Source organism: Macaca fascicularis, chromosome 17 (genome assembly GCF_037993035.2).
Source record: "Macaca fascicularis isolate 582-1 chromosome 17, T2T-MFA8v1.1".
In the NCBI taxonomy this organism is placed as follows: Eukaryota; Metazoa; Chordata; class Mammalia; order Primates; family Cercopithecidae; genus Macaca; species Macaca fascicularis.
Window position 1 is genome coordinate 91,950,650 of NC_088391.1, and position 12,944 is coordinate 91,963,593.

General features: G+C 37.7%; 1 protein-coding gene across 2 annotated transcripts in view; it reads right to left on the minus strand.

The window, feature by feature from the left end:
- The window catches only part of NALCN (sodium leak channel, non-selective), a 349,771-nt gene that overhangs the window by 19,603 nt on the left and 317,224 nt on the right, over window positions 1-12,944 (minus strand). For both annotated transcript variants that reach the window (XM_065533451.2, XM_015439488.4), the window contains 6 exons: window positions 9,646-9,739; window positions 9,026-9,132; window positions 8,744-8,818; window positions 7,463-7,582; window positions 1,987-2,055; window positions 471-619 (listed from right to left, as the gene is read on the minus strand). In XM_065533451.2, coding sequence (XP_065389523.1) covers window positions 471-619; window positions 1,987-2,055; window positions 7,463-7,582; window positions 8,744-8,818; window positions 9,026-9,132; window positions 9,646-9,739 — 614 coding nt within the window. The remainder of the gene's footprint in view (window positions 1-470; window positions 620-1,986; window positions 2,056-7,462; window positions 7,583-8,743; window positions 8,819-9,025; window positions 9,133-9,645; window positions 9,740-12,944) is intronic.

Genomic DNA, 12,944 nt, shown 5'->3' on the forward strand with positions numbered 1-12,944 from the left:
AAAAATGAGATGCATCCATAAAACTTAGGCAAATCATTGAAAACTGCTTTTCATATATTACAACCATTTGGGGGGCTTCTAACTTCCCATATTTTCCTGAGAAAGAAACCCAAAGTTATCTTAAAATTGTTCCAACTAAAAATAGCGTATCATTTTTTGGCAATATGTAGATAGAAAAAGTGCTGGAATTGGGAGTGATGATTACTGAATGTTGGTGGAATTATGGATTCTTTTTGTTTTCTTTTATTTCTAAATTTTCTAAGGTTTTGAAATTAGACCTTTTCAGTTGAATAACCTTTTTCAACTGGAAAAATATCATTTAAAACTTGGCTATTTTATTTTAATTTCCAACAGATTACTTCCCTTTTACCTCTCCTAGACTTTAGTAGACAAAAAACATTTGTTTATTTAAAATTTTATTACTAAAGGGTTTGCTTGATAAATGAATAGAAAGATAAATATACACCAACCTGTTAATGTTCTCCCCGTATTTCACAGTACCAAACAAAACAACTCCAGCAAATGCGTAACACAGCAGCAAGAGGAACATGCCCACTATGATAAAGAAGCTCTTGTACATGCTGACGACCACTGTCAAGAGGAGCATCTTTAGCGTTACCTGGGGACCAGGGGTGGGAAGCAGAGAGAGAGAGAGGGAGAGGGAGAGGGAGAGGGAGAGAGAAAGAGAGAGAGAGAGAGAGAGAGAGAGAGGAGGGAGAGAGAGAGAGAGGGAAGGGGGGAGGGGGGGGAGAGAGAGAGAGAGAGGGAAGGGGGGAGGGGGGGAGAGAGAGAGAGAGAGAGAGAGAGAGAGAGAGAGAGTGAGTGTGGGAAGGAGAGAGAGAGAGAGAATATTCAATCCATTAAGCTATGGAAGACCTGGGTAGCAACTAATTTTTAAGCAGATTGGCTCAAAAGTGATTCTTAGGTGTATCATTTGGAAGTTGCTTTCTATAAGGTATTAAATCTAAATATTCTCAAAACCCACCAGGCATTGGGTGAATGTTATTCTTACTTCAAACATTTCAGCCTCTTCACACAAATTAATAAGAGTAACATTAAGCATTTTCACCTTCCATTTTCTCTTCTCCTGCTCCTCAATTCTCTATGATACGGGCTACACATTTTTGACTGATAGCAAGTAAACTCAGGTTTCTTCCACAAATAGACTTTCACAGAAACAAACCTAAGCAATGGTATAATACTAAATAACTATAAAATATTAAATATATTGGTTATGTGTATGTATGGAATGTATATATGAAATAATGTTTATAATAAAAAAGGAAACAGCATTGTAAAAAATGAAAAATATATGTGGAGTATACCCATGAACATTAACAAATAATATTAAAAAATCTGGAATCCCATCCCAGCTAACATGGTGAAACCCTGTCTCTACTAAAAATACAAAAATTAGCTGGGTGTGGTGGCGCATGCCTGTTATCCCAGCTACTTGGGAGGCTGAGGCAGGAGAATCACTTGAACTTGGGAGGTGGAGAAAACAGTGAGCCAAGATCCCGCCACTGCACTCCAGCCTGGTGACAGAGCAAGACACTCTGTCTCAAAAAAAAACTGGAATCATGGAAACATACAAATTCATTAAAGATTATTTTTCTGTGAAGTAAAGTTACATAACTTTATTGAAAATAAAAATAAAAATGCATTAAGAATTAAGAATATTGGTTTTATTCATGACTGATGTGTTATCTTTAAATTAATAAATTTAATTTAATTATTGAATATAAAGAATAGGTAACATAAATGGCAGGAAACACATTGAATGATAACTAATTCATTTAATAATTAGTTATTTAATTTTTATTAATGATTCATTTAATATTTAATATTTGTTAATCTTGACTTATGATGTCTAGTAATTTGTGACTACATCCCTAAATACCTGGAGGTAAGGCTGTAATCAATTAATCACCATTCTTTCATTAACACATATATAACCTTGAATAAGATTCTTCACAAGGTACTTACATGTTTTCCACAGATGGAGAAAAACCTAAATACAATCACACAAGCGCCCATCATGTAGGTATATGCATTCTGAAATTTAAACAGAAGACAGCCTCTCATAATTTGCACAAACGATCTTGTTACAGTTCCATTTTTTAAGTATTCCGTGAAGTATACTGAATAATTAGCTGAATATGTATAAATTCTTGTAAGAAAGTTATCTAAAAAAGGTGCTGAAAAGGTCACTGCAAAAACTCATGAATAAATATTAGATTTAAAATTCAATCTCAAATGAAACTTCGGGTTCTGTTTTACTCAGTTAAATTCTGTATTTTGAAATTCATTTTACATAAAATGGTGACCAGCTCTTTTGTATATATGGTGTGAAAAACATAGGATAATGGTGCAACATAGGAAGGTCAAATGACATAGGAGATAAAGGAATCCTGGCAAAAAGAAAGGGCTGATGGTGGAAAAGATTGCCAGAAGTCAGATTCTAGACACCACTGAAGAACAAATACACACTCATTCCTCTAAGCTGATTTCAGAGAGGTCCTCCCTGCTCAGGAACACATCCAGCTCTTTCTTCAAGGGTGTGATTACCAGGAAGAGATGACTGCACTTTATGAATAAGAAAGCTTCATTTGAGAAACAAAGATCCCACCAGCTATAGCTGCAATAACAACCTTAACACTCAGCCGATGCCAGAGTGTGATTACTCTCAAGGAGGCTTGCCTAGCCAAATGATGACAGTCACAGATGGGCCCCGGGAAGGGGATCCAGCAAGATCCTTGGTGAGGTCCAAGCACATGAATGTGCACATAGCATCTTTGGATAGGGAACTTTCCTTCCCAATAGTCCACTGCAAAATACGGTGGAGAGTGAGCATCCTTCCAAGGCCAAAGAGGTTCTTGGAGAAGAACAAAAGCAGTTAGGCAGAAAAGGCAAATCGGTCTTTTGGGTTTAAGATTTCCTCTCTGAGGTTATCTGGGATTAGGGAGTCTACTTGACTTTTGCTTGGACTGAGTAGCTTTAGGTTGCATTTTGATATGGTTTGGCTGTGTTCCCACCCAAATCTCATCTTGGATTGTAGTTCCCATAATCCCCACGTATCATGGGAGGGACCTGGTGGAGATAACTGAATCATCGGGGTGGTTTCCCTCATCTTATTCTTGTGATGATTAAGTCTCACGAGGTCAGATAGTTTTATAAGGGGCTTCCCCTTTCACTGGTCACTCATACCTCTTCCTGCCACCATGTGGAGAAGGATGTGTTTGCTTCCCCTTCCATCATGATTGTAAGTTTTCTGAGGCCTTCCCAGCCATGCAGAACTGTGAGTCAATTAAACATCTTTCCTTTACAAATTACCCAGTTTTGGGTATTTTTCCATATCAGCATGAAAAAGGACTAATACAGTAAATTCGTACTTAGAGTGGGGGGCTACTATAAGGATACCTGAAAATGTGGAAGCAGCGTTGGAACTGGGTAACAGGCAGAGGTTGGAACAGTTTGGAGGACTCAGAAGAAGACAGGAAGATATGGGAACGTTTGGAACTTCCTAGAGACCTGTTGGATGGCTTTGACCAAAATACTGATAGTGATATGGACAATGAAGTCCAGGCTGAGGTGGTCTCAGGTGGAGATAAGAAACTTATTGGGAACTGGAGCAAAAGTGACTCTTGTTATGCTTTAGCAAAGAGACTGGCGGCATTTTGCCCCTGCCCTAGAGATCTGTGGAACCTTGAATTTGAGAGAGATGATTTAGGGTATCTGGTAGAATAAATTTCTAAGTGACATAGTATTCAAGAGGAAGCAGAATATAAATATTTGGAAAATATGCAGTCTGATGATTTTATAGAAAAGAAAACCTCATTTACTAGGGAGAAATTGAAGCCAGTTGCACAAATTTACATAAGTAACGAGGGGCTAAATGCTAATCACCAAGACAATGGGGAAAATGTCCCCAGGGCATGCCAGAGACCTTCATGGCAGCCCCTTCCATCACAGGCCTGGAGGCCTAGGAGGGAAAAATGGTTTTGTGGGCAGGCTCCCCCTGCTCTATGCAGCTTTGGGACATGGTGCCCTGCCTTCTAGCAGTTTCTGCTCCAGCCATGGCTAAAAGACGACAGTGTACAGCTCAAGCCAATGCTTCAAAGAGTGCAAGTCCCAAGACTTGGTGGCTTACACATGGTGTTGGGCCTGTGGGTGAACAGAAGTCAAGAACTGAGGTTTGGGAACCTCTGCCTAGATTTCACAGGATATACAGAAACAACTAAATGTCAAGGCAGAAGTTTGCTGTGGGGCCAGAGCCCTCATGGAGAACCTCTGCTGGGGCAGTGCAGAAGGAATATGTGTGGTTGGAGTCCACACACAGAATTCCCACTGGGGCAATTCTGGTGATTAGCATTTAGCCCCTCGTTACTTATGTAAATTTGTGCAACTGGCTTCAATTTCTCCCTAGTAAATGAAGTTTTCTTTTCTATAAAATCATCAGACTGCATATTTTCCAAATATTTATATTCTGCTTCCTCTTGAAGCTGTGAGAAGAGGGCCACCATCCTCCAGACTCCAGAATGGTAGATCCACTGACAGCTTGCACTGTGTGCCTGGAAAAGCCACAGACACTCAACACCACTCCAGGAGGGGGGCTATTCCCTGCAAAGCCACAATGGTGGAGCTGCCCAAGGCCATGGGAGCCCACCTCTTGCATCAGGGTGCCCTGGATATAAGACATAGAGTCAAAGGAGATTATTTTGGAACTTTAATGTTTAATGACTGCCCTATTGGATTTTGGACTTGCATGGTGCCTATAACCCCTTTATTTTGGCCAATTTCTCCCATTTGGAATGGGTATATTTACCCAATGCTTGTACTCCCATTGAATCTAGGAAGTAACTAACTTGCTTTTGATTTTATGGGCTCATAGGCAGAAGAAACTCTCCTTTTCTCAGATAAGACTTTGGGCTTGGACTTTTGAGTTAATGCTGGAATGAGTTAAGACTTTGGGGGACTGTTGGGAGGGTATGATTTTAAATTGAATTATGAAGACATGAGATTTGGGAGGGTTCCAGACAGAATGATATGGTTTAAGCTGTGTCCCCACCCAAATCTCATCTTGAATTGTAGTTCCCATAATCTCCACGTGTTGTGGGAGGGACCTGGTGGAGATAATTGAATCATGGGGGCAGTTCCCCCATCCTGTTCTCATGATATTGAGTTAGTTCTCATAAGATCTAATGGTTTTATAAAGGGACTTCCCCCTTTGCTGGGCACTCATTCTTCTTTCTCTTGTTCCCTTGTGAAGAAGGATGTGTTTGCTTCCCTTTCCACCATGATTGTAAGTTTCCTGAGGCTTTCCCAGCCATGTGGAACTGTGAGTCGATTAAACATCTTTCCTTTACAAATTACCCAGTTTTGGGTATTTCTTCATAACAGCGTGAGAAGGGACTAATACACATTTTATCTGGAGAAAGGAAAAACATGGGCTTTGCTGCCTCTTCTTTCCACATTCGCTAAAGATCTATTGCAGATACCTTTCCTCTTTATGTTTTGGAAGTAAAGACAACCAATAGTTTTTAGGATGAGAACCTGAATTCTTCACCTGGACTCCAAGGTCCTAAGACGTCTGACACCTTCTTACCCATCCAAATCTTGTACTATGCTAGTACTATGTATCTATCCTTCTTCCAGCTCTGTCATCTTTCCATCACAGGGACAGCTACCTGAAATGCCCTCCCCTTATCCTACAGATGGAGCCATCACTCCCTTGGGGATGTCTTCCAAGACCTCTCTGATGAAGCCATCTCCCACTATTATCTAAGTTGTCACAGGAACACAGGCTTTCCTTCATCTCCCTCATCATAGTCATTATACTCATAGATTTGTGAGCAATTGATGACTATCTGTCACTTTTCCAGGATCTAAGGTTCACAAGAGCAGCAACTGTATTTGTTTTGCTTATAACATTCTTCTCAATTACTAGTACTGTGTCTTGTACTAGGAATTGAGAACCATCTATTGCTGAGAAAATAGTTCAGGGTGACTGAGAGCTCACCTAGGCTTCATAGAGCTCCTGATGCTGAAGGCAAACACTGGTTTAAGAAGGATGCTCACTATGTTCATGAGCACAGCATCTCATATTAAGGCAAGCCCTTTAGGATGTGTAAATAAGTCTTTCCCAGCATGTCTCTAACATGAAGGGGATGGGAGAATGGATAGAAGGAAACAGGGAAAAACTAATAATATTCCTTGGGGTGAGATCAAGGATGACTAACAAAAAGAAGGTAATTATAATAATGCCTACAAACTTGTATAATCTTTCTAGTTCAAGAAAGCCTCAAATATATTATCTCACTTGATCTTCATAATGCCAGAGGAAATAGGTGGATTATGAAGTTATATTGCCCGTTCAGAGCAGGAAACAAAGGATCATTGAAGGCAAATAAATTAGTCAAGGCTGGAAAATGGTGGAGCCTAGAGTAGGACCCATATCTTCCAGAGCTGTGCTGTCCAACATGGTAACTATCGGCCACGTGGAACCACATTATGGGTTATTGAGCACTTGAAATGTGGCAATTTAAATGAAGATATGCTGTAAATGTAAAATACCTACTCAGCCAAAGACTTCACACACAGATACAAGGATGCAACTTACCTCAATAAGTTTATATTGCTTACACATGAAAATAATACTATTTTGGATATAGCAGTTTAGAAAATGTAATCATTAAATTGTTAATAATTATAATTACATAAATAATTATAATTAATAAATAATTGCTTCTTTTTTATTGTGGCTTCTAGAAAATTATCTAGTGGTATCTGTGGCCACATTTTATTTTTACTGGACAATATGGCCCTAGATTACAGCTCAGTACACCCATAGCTGCAGATTTTGAGTGGGATCTCGGACTGAATGGATGGTGAAGGCACTTTAGGTAAAATAGTGAGAACACAGGTGTAGAGATGGAGAATCATATGCTTTAGAGAAGTGGAGGCTAAATGTCTTATAGAAAATGAAACAGTGGAAGTACTTGAGAATTACATCGTGAAATACTGACTATAGCGAAGTGGAATGAATGCTGTATTTCAGCTGAGAAAGCAGGAAAACAGGATTGTAGTCTTCCGATACTAGCTTGTTGTGTGAATTCGGACAGTTCTCAATCTCTGTTGCAATCTTCCTCTTTCTTTCTTCCTTGTTTTCCCCTTTGGTAAAATGAGGGGTTAAATCAGAAGATCTTGAAGGTCCTCCTCTTTCTAGCTTGCACCATCTAGGGCTTTGAGGGGGCAGGTTTTGCCTGTGTGAAGTGTGCGGGGGTGTGTACATGTAGAACAAGCATGTCTGAGAGTCCATCACAGTCAAAGCTGGGCTTTAGGGAGGTCCATCTAACACCTCAGAGCAGGTTGATGTGGAGTAAAATGAGATTGGAAACAGGACTGAGCAGAACTGAACCAAACTGAAATAATCAGCTGAAATCAATTTGACTTCTACGCTTACCAGGAGGGCAAAGTGAAGCACCACCCATACAACGCCAAGTGACGTCACCAGGAGATCGTATCGGTTTCTTCTGCTTTGCCAGAAGCCAGCAGGTGACATTGCTATGATCTTCATGGTAACCTGGAGAAAAAGCAAAGAAGAAAATAAATAGAGGGAGGGTTTAGCACATATTTAAATGTATTAACTTGAGATGCATTATGTGTATGTATTTTTTTTTTCAAATGAAGAAAATTCTAAATTATTTGATGTGGACACAGTATCTTTTTCATTGAAAATGAGACAAATACTTTAATGCCTTTTGAGGTTTCCTTTTAGGCCATGTGCCTACACTTTCTGTCTGTCTGTCTATTTATTTATTTTTTATTATTTTTTGAGACTGAGTCTCGCTCTGTCACCCAGGCTGGAGTGCAGTGGCGCAGTCTTGGCTCACTGCAGATTCTGCCTCCCAGGTTCAAGCGATTCTCCTGCCTCAGCCTCCCGAGTAGCTGGGGTTATAGGCACGTGCAACCACTCCTGGCTAATTTTTGTATTTTTAGTAGAGATGGGGTTTTACCTCATTGGCCAGGCTGGTCTCAAACTCCTGGCCTCAGGTGATCCACCCACCTCGGCCTCCCAAAGTTCTGGGATTCTAGGAGTGAGCCAGCATGCTCAGTTATGCTATCTATTTAAAGAATAACTATAAACAATGTAGTAACTAAACAGAAGAGTTTATTACCAAGATATATGATTTTATTTTTGAAGCTAAGTAGCTTACAAATCTGTTCTTTACACTCTCCTCTGTTTTATGACTAGTTCTGATAATGGGACATTTTTCTTCCTTAAGCAGAAGTCCACAGATTTTGGGAAACATCAACCAGTATACGGCAAAATGAGAATCTGCTTGTATTTCAAGAAGATTGTCCTGGAAAGTGATATTATATGAATCACATGTTAAAATAACCTTGTCTGGGCCAACTTGCTTTGCTACTCTATTGCAATTTGAGTCAATGAATTATAGTGGCTTGCACCATTCCCTCTAAATATTAGAACTCGCATAACTAGACAGGCCAATGTTCAGACACAACAATCGACAGCAGCATTTCTGTAGTTAGAAAAATCTGATGGATAAAGTGATGTCTTTGTTCGAGTTAAGCAGAACCGCTTAAGAAGGAAATATCCTAAGGGCAAAGCTTCAAAGGCAATGGAACACAGAGAGGAGAGTAAGTGGCATCAAAGAGGGATGCTGATTTACTTTAAAACTGTGCACAGATTCCCCTAGAGCTAGCTGACTCATTACAGTACCTCCAGAACAAAGATGAAGGTGAAAACAACTGACATTGTTGCCAAAGGTACGGTCACCGGGTCCTCGACGTCCCACTGCAACAGAAACAGCGCACGAGTCATTGCCCACATCCATCAGACACATACAGGCTTGCCCCTCTTCTGCCCACTTTGCCATGACAGTGAATCTTAATTTTTATACCCAAGAACATAACTGTGAATGCATATAGCAGCTTGTGATACTCTCGGATGTAGCAGTGAATACACAATTCATTCCCGGAGCCTTAGGGTGAAACTAAGTACCTTGACAGAGAGCAACACCGACTGGGCCAGGACGAGCAATGCAATTGTCCTCTTAAAAAATGGATGTTGGGTTATGTCATACATTTTAGCTCTAAAACCATCATTATCTAGAAAAGAAAGGTTTGGGCAAGGGCATGTTAGACACAGGTCACATTTACTTTCTTGCCATTTATTTTCTTAAATGCTTATCTTAAAACCCATTACATTTTCCTCCCCAAACAATTCCATCTATTGTGAGGTGTTTTCGCAGCAATGGCTGGCTCTGAATATTTAAAATGACAGTGCATGACGCCGTCTATATTGGAAAGAGAAGTGCATCATTCAATTTCTGTCAGTTTAATACATTTCACTCATATTTTTAAAAGGCAAGCACAAATATATTTTATTTAAAAAATTCATTTTTTCATTAAGGCTTAGTCTGAGAGCACTGAAGCACAGCTTTTGGGTGGTTGCTTTTAATAGCCTTATTGAGAGATCTGTGGTTTGGAGGCTGTTTCCGTATTAACTTATGCACAGCCTCCCAGCGGCCTCACGATTATTATTTTAATTTAAATCTGAGACTCCTGGGGAATCATGCACACTAGTGCCCAACATGAATAAAATCAGAGCATCTTGGGTACCCGGGCGAGGCGGGAGATGAAGAGGCTGTGCGATCTTCAGTCGGCTCTTCAGGTCTTCCCATCTTCTCTGATCGACGGTCAGCAAAGCCGTCCCCTTAACAGACAAAGGAAAGCAGGAAACGGCCTTTTGTCATGTGCTTGCACCAAGAACATGGCAGATGGGGTGCGGAGACAAACAAGACTGATGTGGGGGCTTGTGCTGACCATGTTCTTCCAACCGTGGTGGTTAGAAAACATGGTCAGAATGCTCAAAGTTGGTCTTGGGAAGAGTTCCCAAAATGATGACCAGGTGTTTCAGAGAGAATTCAGCAGCCTTCAACTTGTATCTTTGGAGATATGTAATATTCAGGTTTGGGAAAATATAAAGAGGAGTTTCTACATAATTACATTTTCAAAAAAGGACACTCACTCATAGTAGTTAGTTTCATTTCATAGCAGCAAAATTATAGCTTGTCAATGCTATGGCTTCTAGTTAAGGGTATTTTGTCTTTCTTTAAAAAATGTCTAATATGTGCAACTGCAAAACTGTTTCTGAGAGATACTAAGTCACAGAGTTTGCATTTCAAGAAATTAGTGCTGTGATGCCTAAATGGAATTCCATATTCTATATAATGGAGTACTTGATTAAAATGCATATGATAAAATTATATTTTATTGCACTGCAGTGCATCATATTTTATCATAACGGCAGAAGTGTAATTTTAAAAACTAGACAAAAACCCCACTCTCCCTTTTCTTACCCAGAGCTAACCACTACTCTTCAGGTGTGCATCCTCCTTACTATGTTTTCAGACTTTCGTGCTTATGTATGTATCAATACATAAGAATTTGTTTTGAATTTTTTAATATTATAGAAATGCTGTCCAATATGTGATTATTTATGCTGTTTCTTTATACTTTCATTCAACAGTATACTTTCCATACAACTAGATTACTAGATCTAACTTGTTCAACTGCTCACAAACACTGTCCACTGTACAAATATCATAATTTATTCATTTTACATTTATGGACTATAACCAGTTCTGCAATAAGCATCCATGTACTGTCTTACAGTAAATATCTATGAGGGTTTCTCCATTGTAAATCTCTAGGAGAAGAATTGATGGGATCTAGGAATTTAAACATCTTTACATTTACCAGATGTTGCCAACTTGCTTTCCAAAGAGCGATAACCAAAACAAATCTCCTACCAGCAATATAGAAGTGTTACCATATCTTAATATTCTTGCAATACTGGATATTACTAGACATTGTAATCTGACCACTTTGATAGGTGTGAAATGTATCTAATGTTGTTTTAATATTAACGAGATGAAACATTTGTATGTGTGTAAATGGTGATGCTTGTATCTTCCTATGTGAATTGCCTATTCATATCCTTTGCTCATTTTTGTATTTTGATATTTACTTTTTAATTGTTTGTAGAGATTCTTTATAAATGCTGGATACTAATCTTTTGTCAATTATATAAGTTGTAAATATTTTCTCTTAGTCTTGGCTTGTATTTTTATTTTGCTTAGAGTGTCTTTTGTCATTCAGAAAATTTTAATTTAAATATAATCGAGTTTATAATTTTTTTTCCTTTGTAGATTTTACTTGGTGGCTAATGCGATGAAATCCATAATGACTCCAGGATAAAAAACAAATGCTTACTAGGGGTGGGGAGGGGAACTAGAATAGGGATAGTCAAATGTTGATTAACAGATACGAAAATACAGTTAGATTGCAGGAATAAGTTTTAGTGTTCCATAGTAATATAAGGGGTGAATCTAATTGATAACAATTAATTGTGTATTTTTAAATACCTAGAAGAGAGGATTTTGAATGTTCCCAACACAAAACAGGGATAAATGTTTGAGGTGATGGATATGCTAATTATCCTGATTTGATCATTATACACTATAATACATGAATTGAAATATCACACTGTATCCCATAAATATGTACAATAACTATGTGTTGATTAAAAATAATAATAAAAGCAAAAACATTATTTGCTGCTTATCTGAAATTCAAATAAAAATAAATGCTGACATGGTTTAAAAATGGTTTAAATTTTGCTTTTCATATCGAAGTCTTTAATTCATCTGGAATTCATTTTTGAGTATGCAGTGAGGTAGAGATCTCAGCATAGCTCTTTACATCAATACAGTCAATACCCCCAACACCACTCCTTGTTGGTCTCACCACCCTCTGCACTAATTTGTTGAGCTGCTTCTGTTTTCTGCATATATGGGTCGCTGCTGGGTCTTTCTAGCTTTTTCTGTAAGTCTAATTTTCTATATCTATAACAATACTGACACTATTTTAATTATCGTAGCTTACTTTCTTGTTTTCTGTTTTTATTTTTGCTCAACCTTCCTAGAGGTTTATTGACTTGATTAAAAAAAACAAAACCCAGCTTTTGTTATTCTTGAACATTACAGAAGCTATACAAGTTTCCTCGCTTTCTGTATCATTAGTTTCTGTCCTAATCTTTGTTCTTTCTTCCCCCCTACTTTATTTGATTTTACTTTGTTATTATAATTTATTGATTTGGATATTTGACATATTAATATTTAACTTGTGATTCTTCTCTAATATATACAACTTAAAGTGATACATTTATTTGTAATTACTGATTTATCTATACCTCATGAGTTTTTGTATATGACACTATAAACTGTTTTGTCTGTAAATATTTTGTGATTTTCTATTATAATTTCTTCTTTAACTCATAAATGATTTAGAGTATTGTCTTAATATTTCCAAATTGTAGAGTTTTTATTTTTTTCATTATGGTCAGAAAACATTCTTACATTATCAATTATTTGGTAATTATGACTTTCTGGGAGATACATTTTGTGCTTGAAAATAATGCACGTTCTCAAATTGTTCGAACTAGAGTTTTCCTTATGTGTTCATTTGATTGTGTTTATTGTATCAAATCTCATATTTCCTTTTATTCTTCTCTGAATTATGAGATTTTTTGAGAAATATGTTAATATCTTTCACTATGATTTTGGATTTTCTAGCTTCTTTTTACAACTTGGTTAATTTTTGTTTTGTATATTTTGAGATTCGGAAGTTCTATACCTTTTCCCAATAATAGTGTTTAAAATTGTTCTTTTCTGATAATCACATTGCTAAACCACTTTTCTCACTAATTATAAACAAACACATGTTCTCTAGCCACCATAGACATTAATGGAATTACTTTGTTAAACAAAGAAATAATTTTGGAAAGTTGAACTCTGAAAGGATCTGAAAGAATAAGCATGGAGGTATCATCTGATCATTAATATATAAAAACCTCT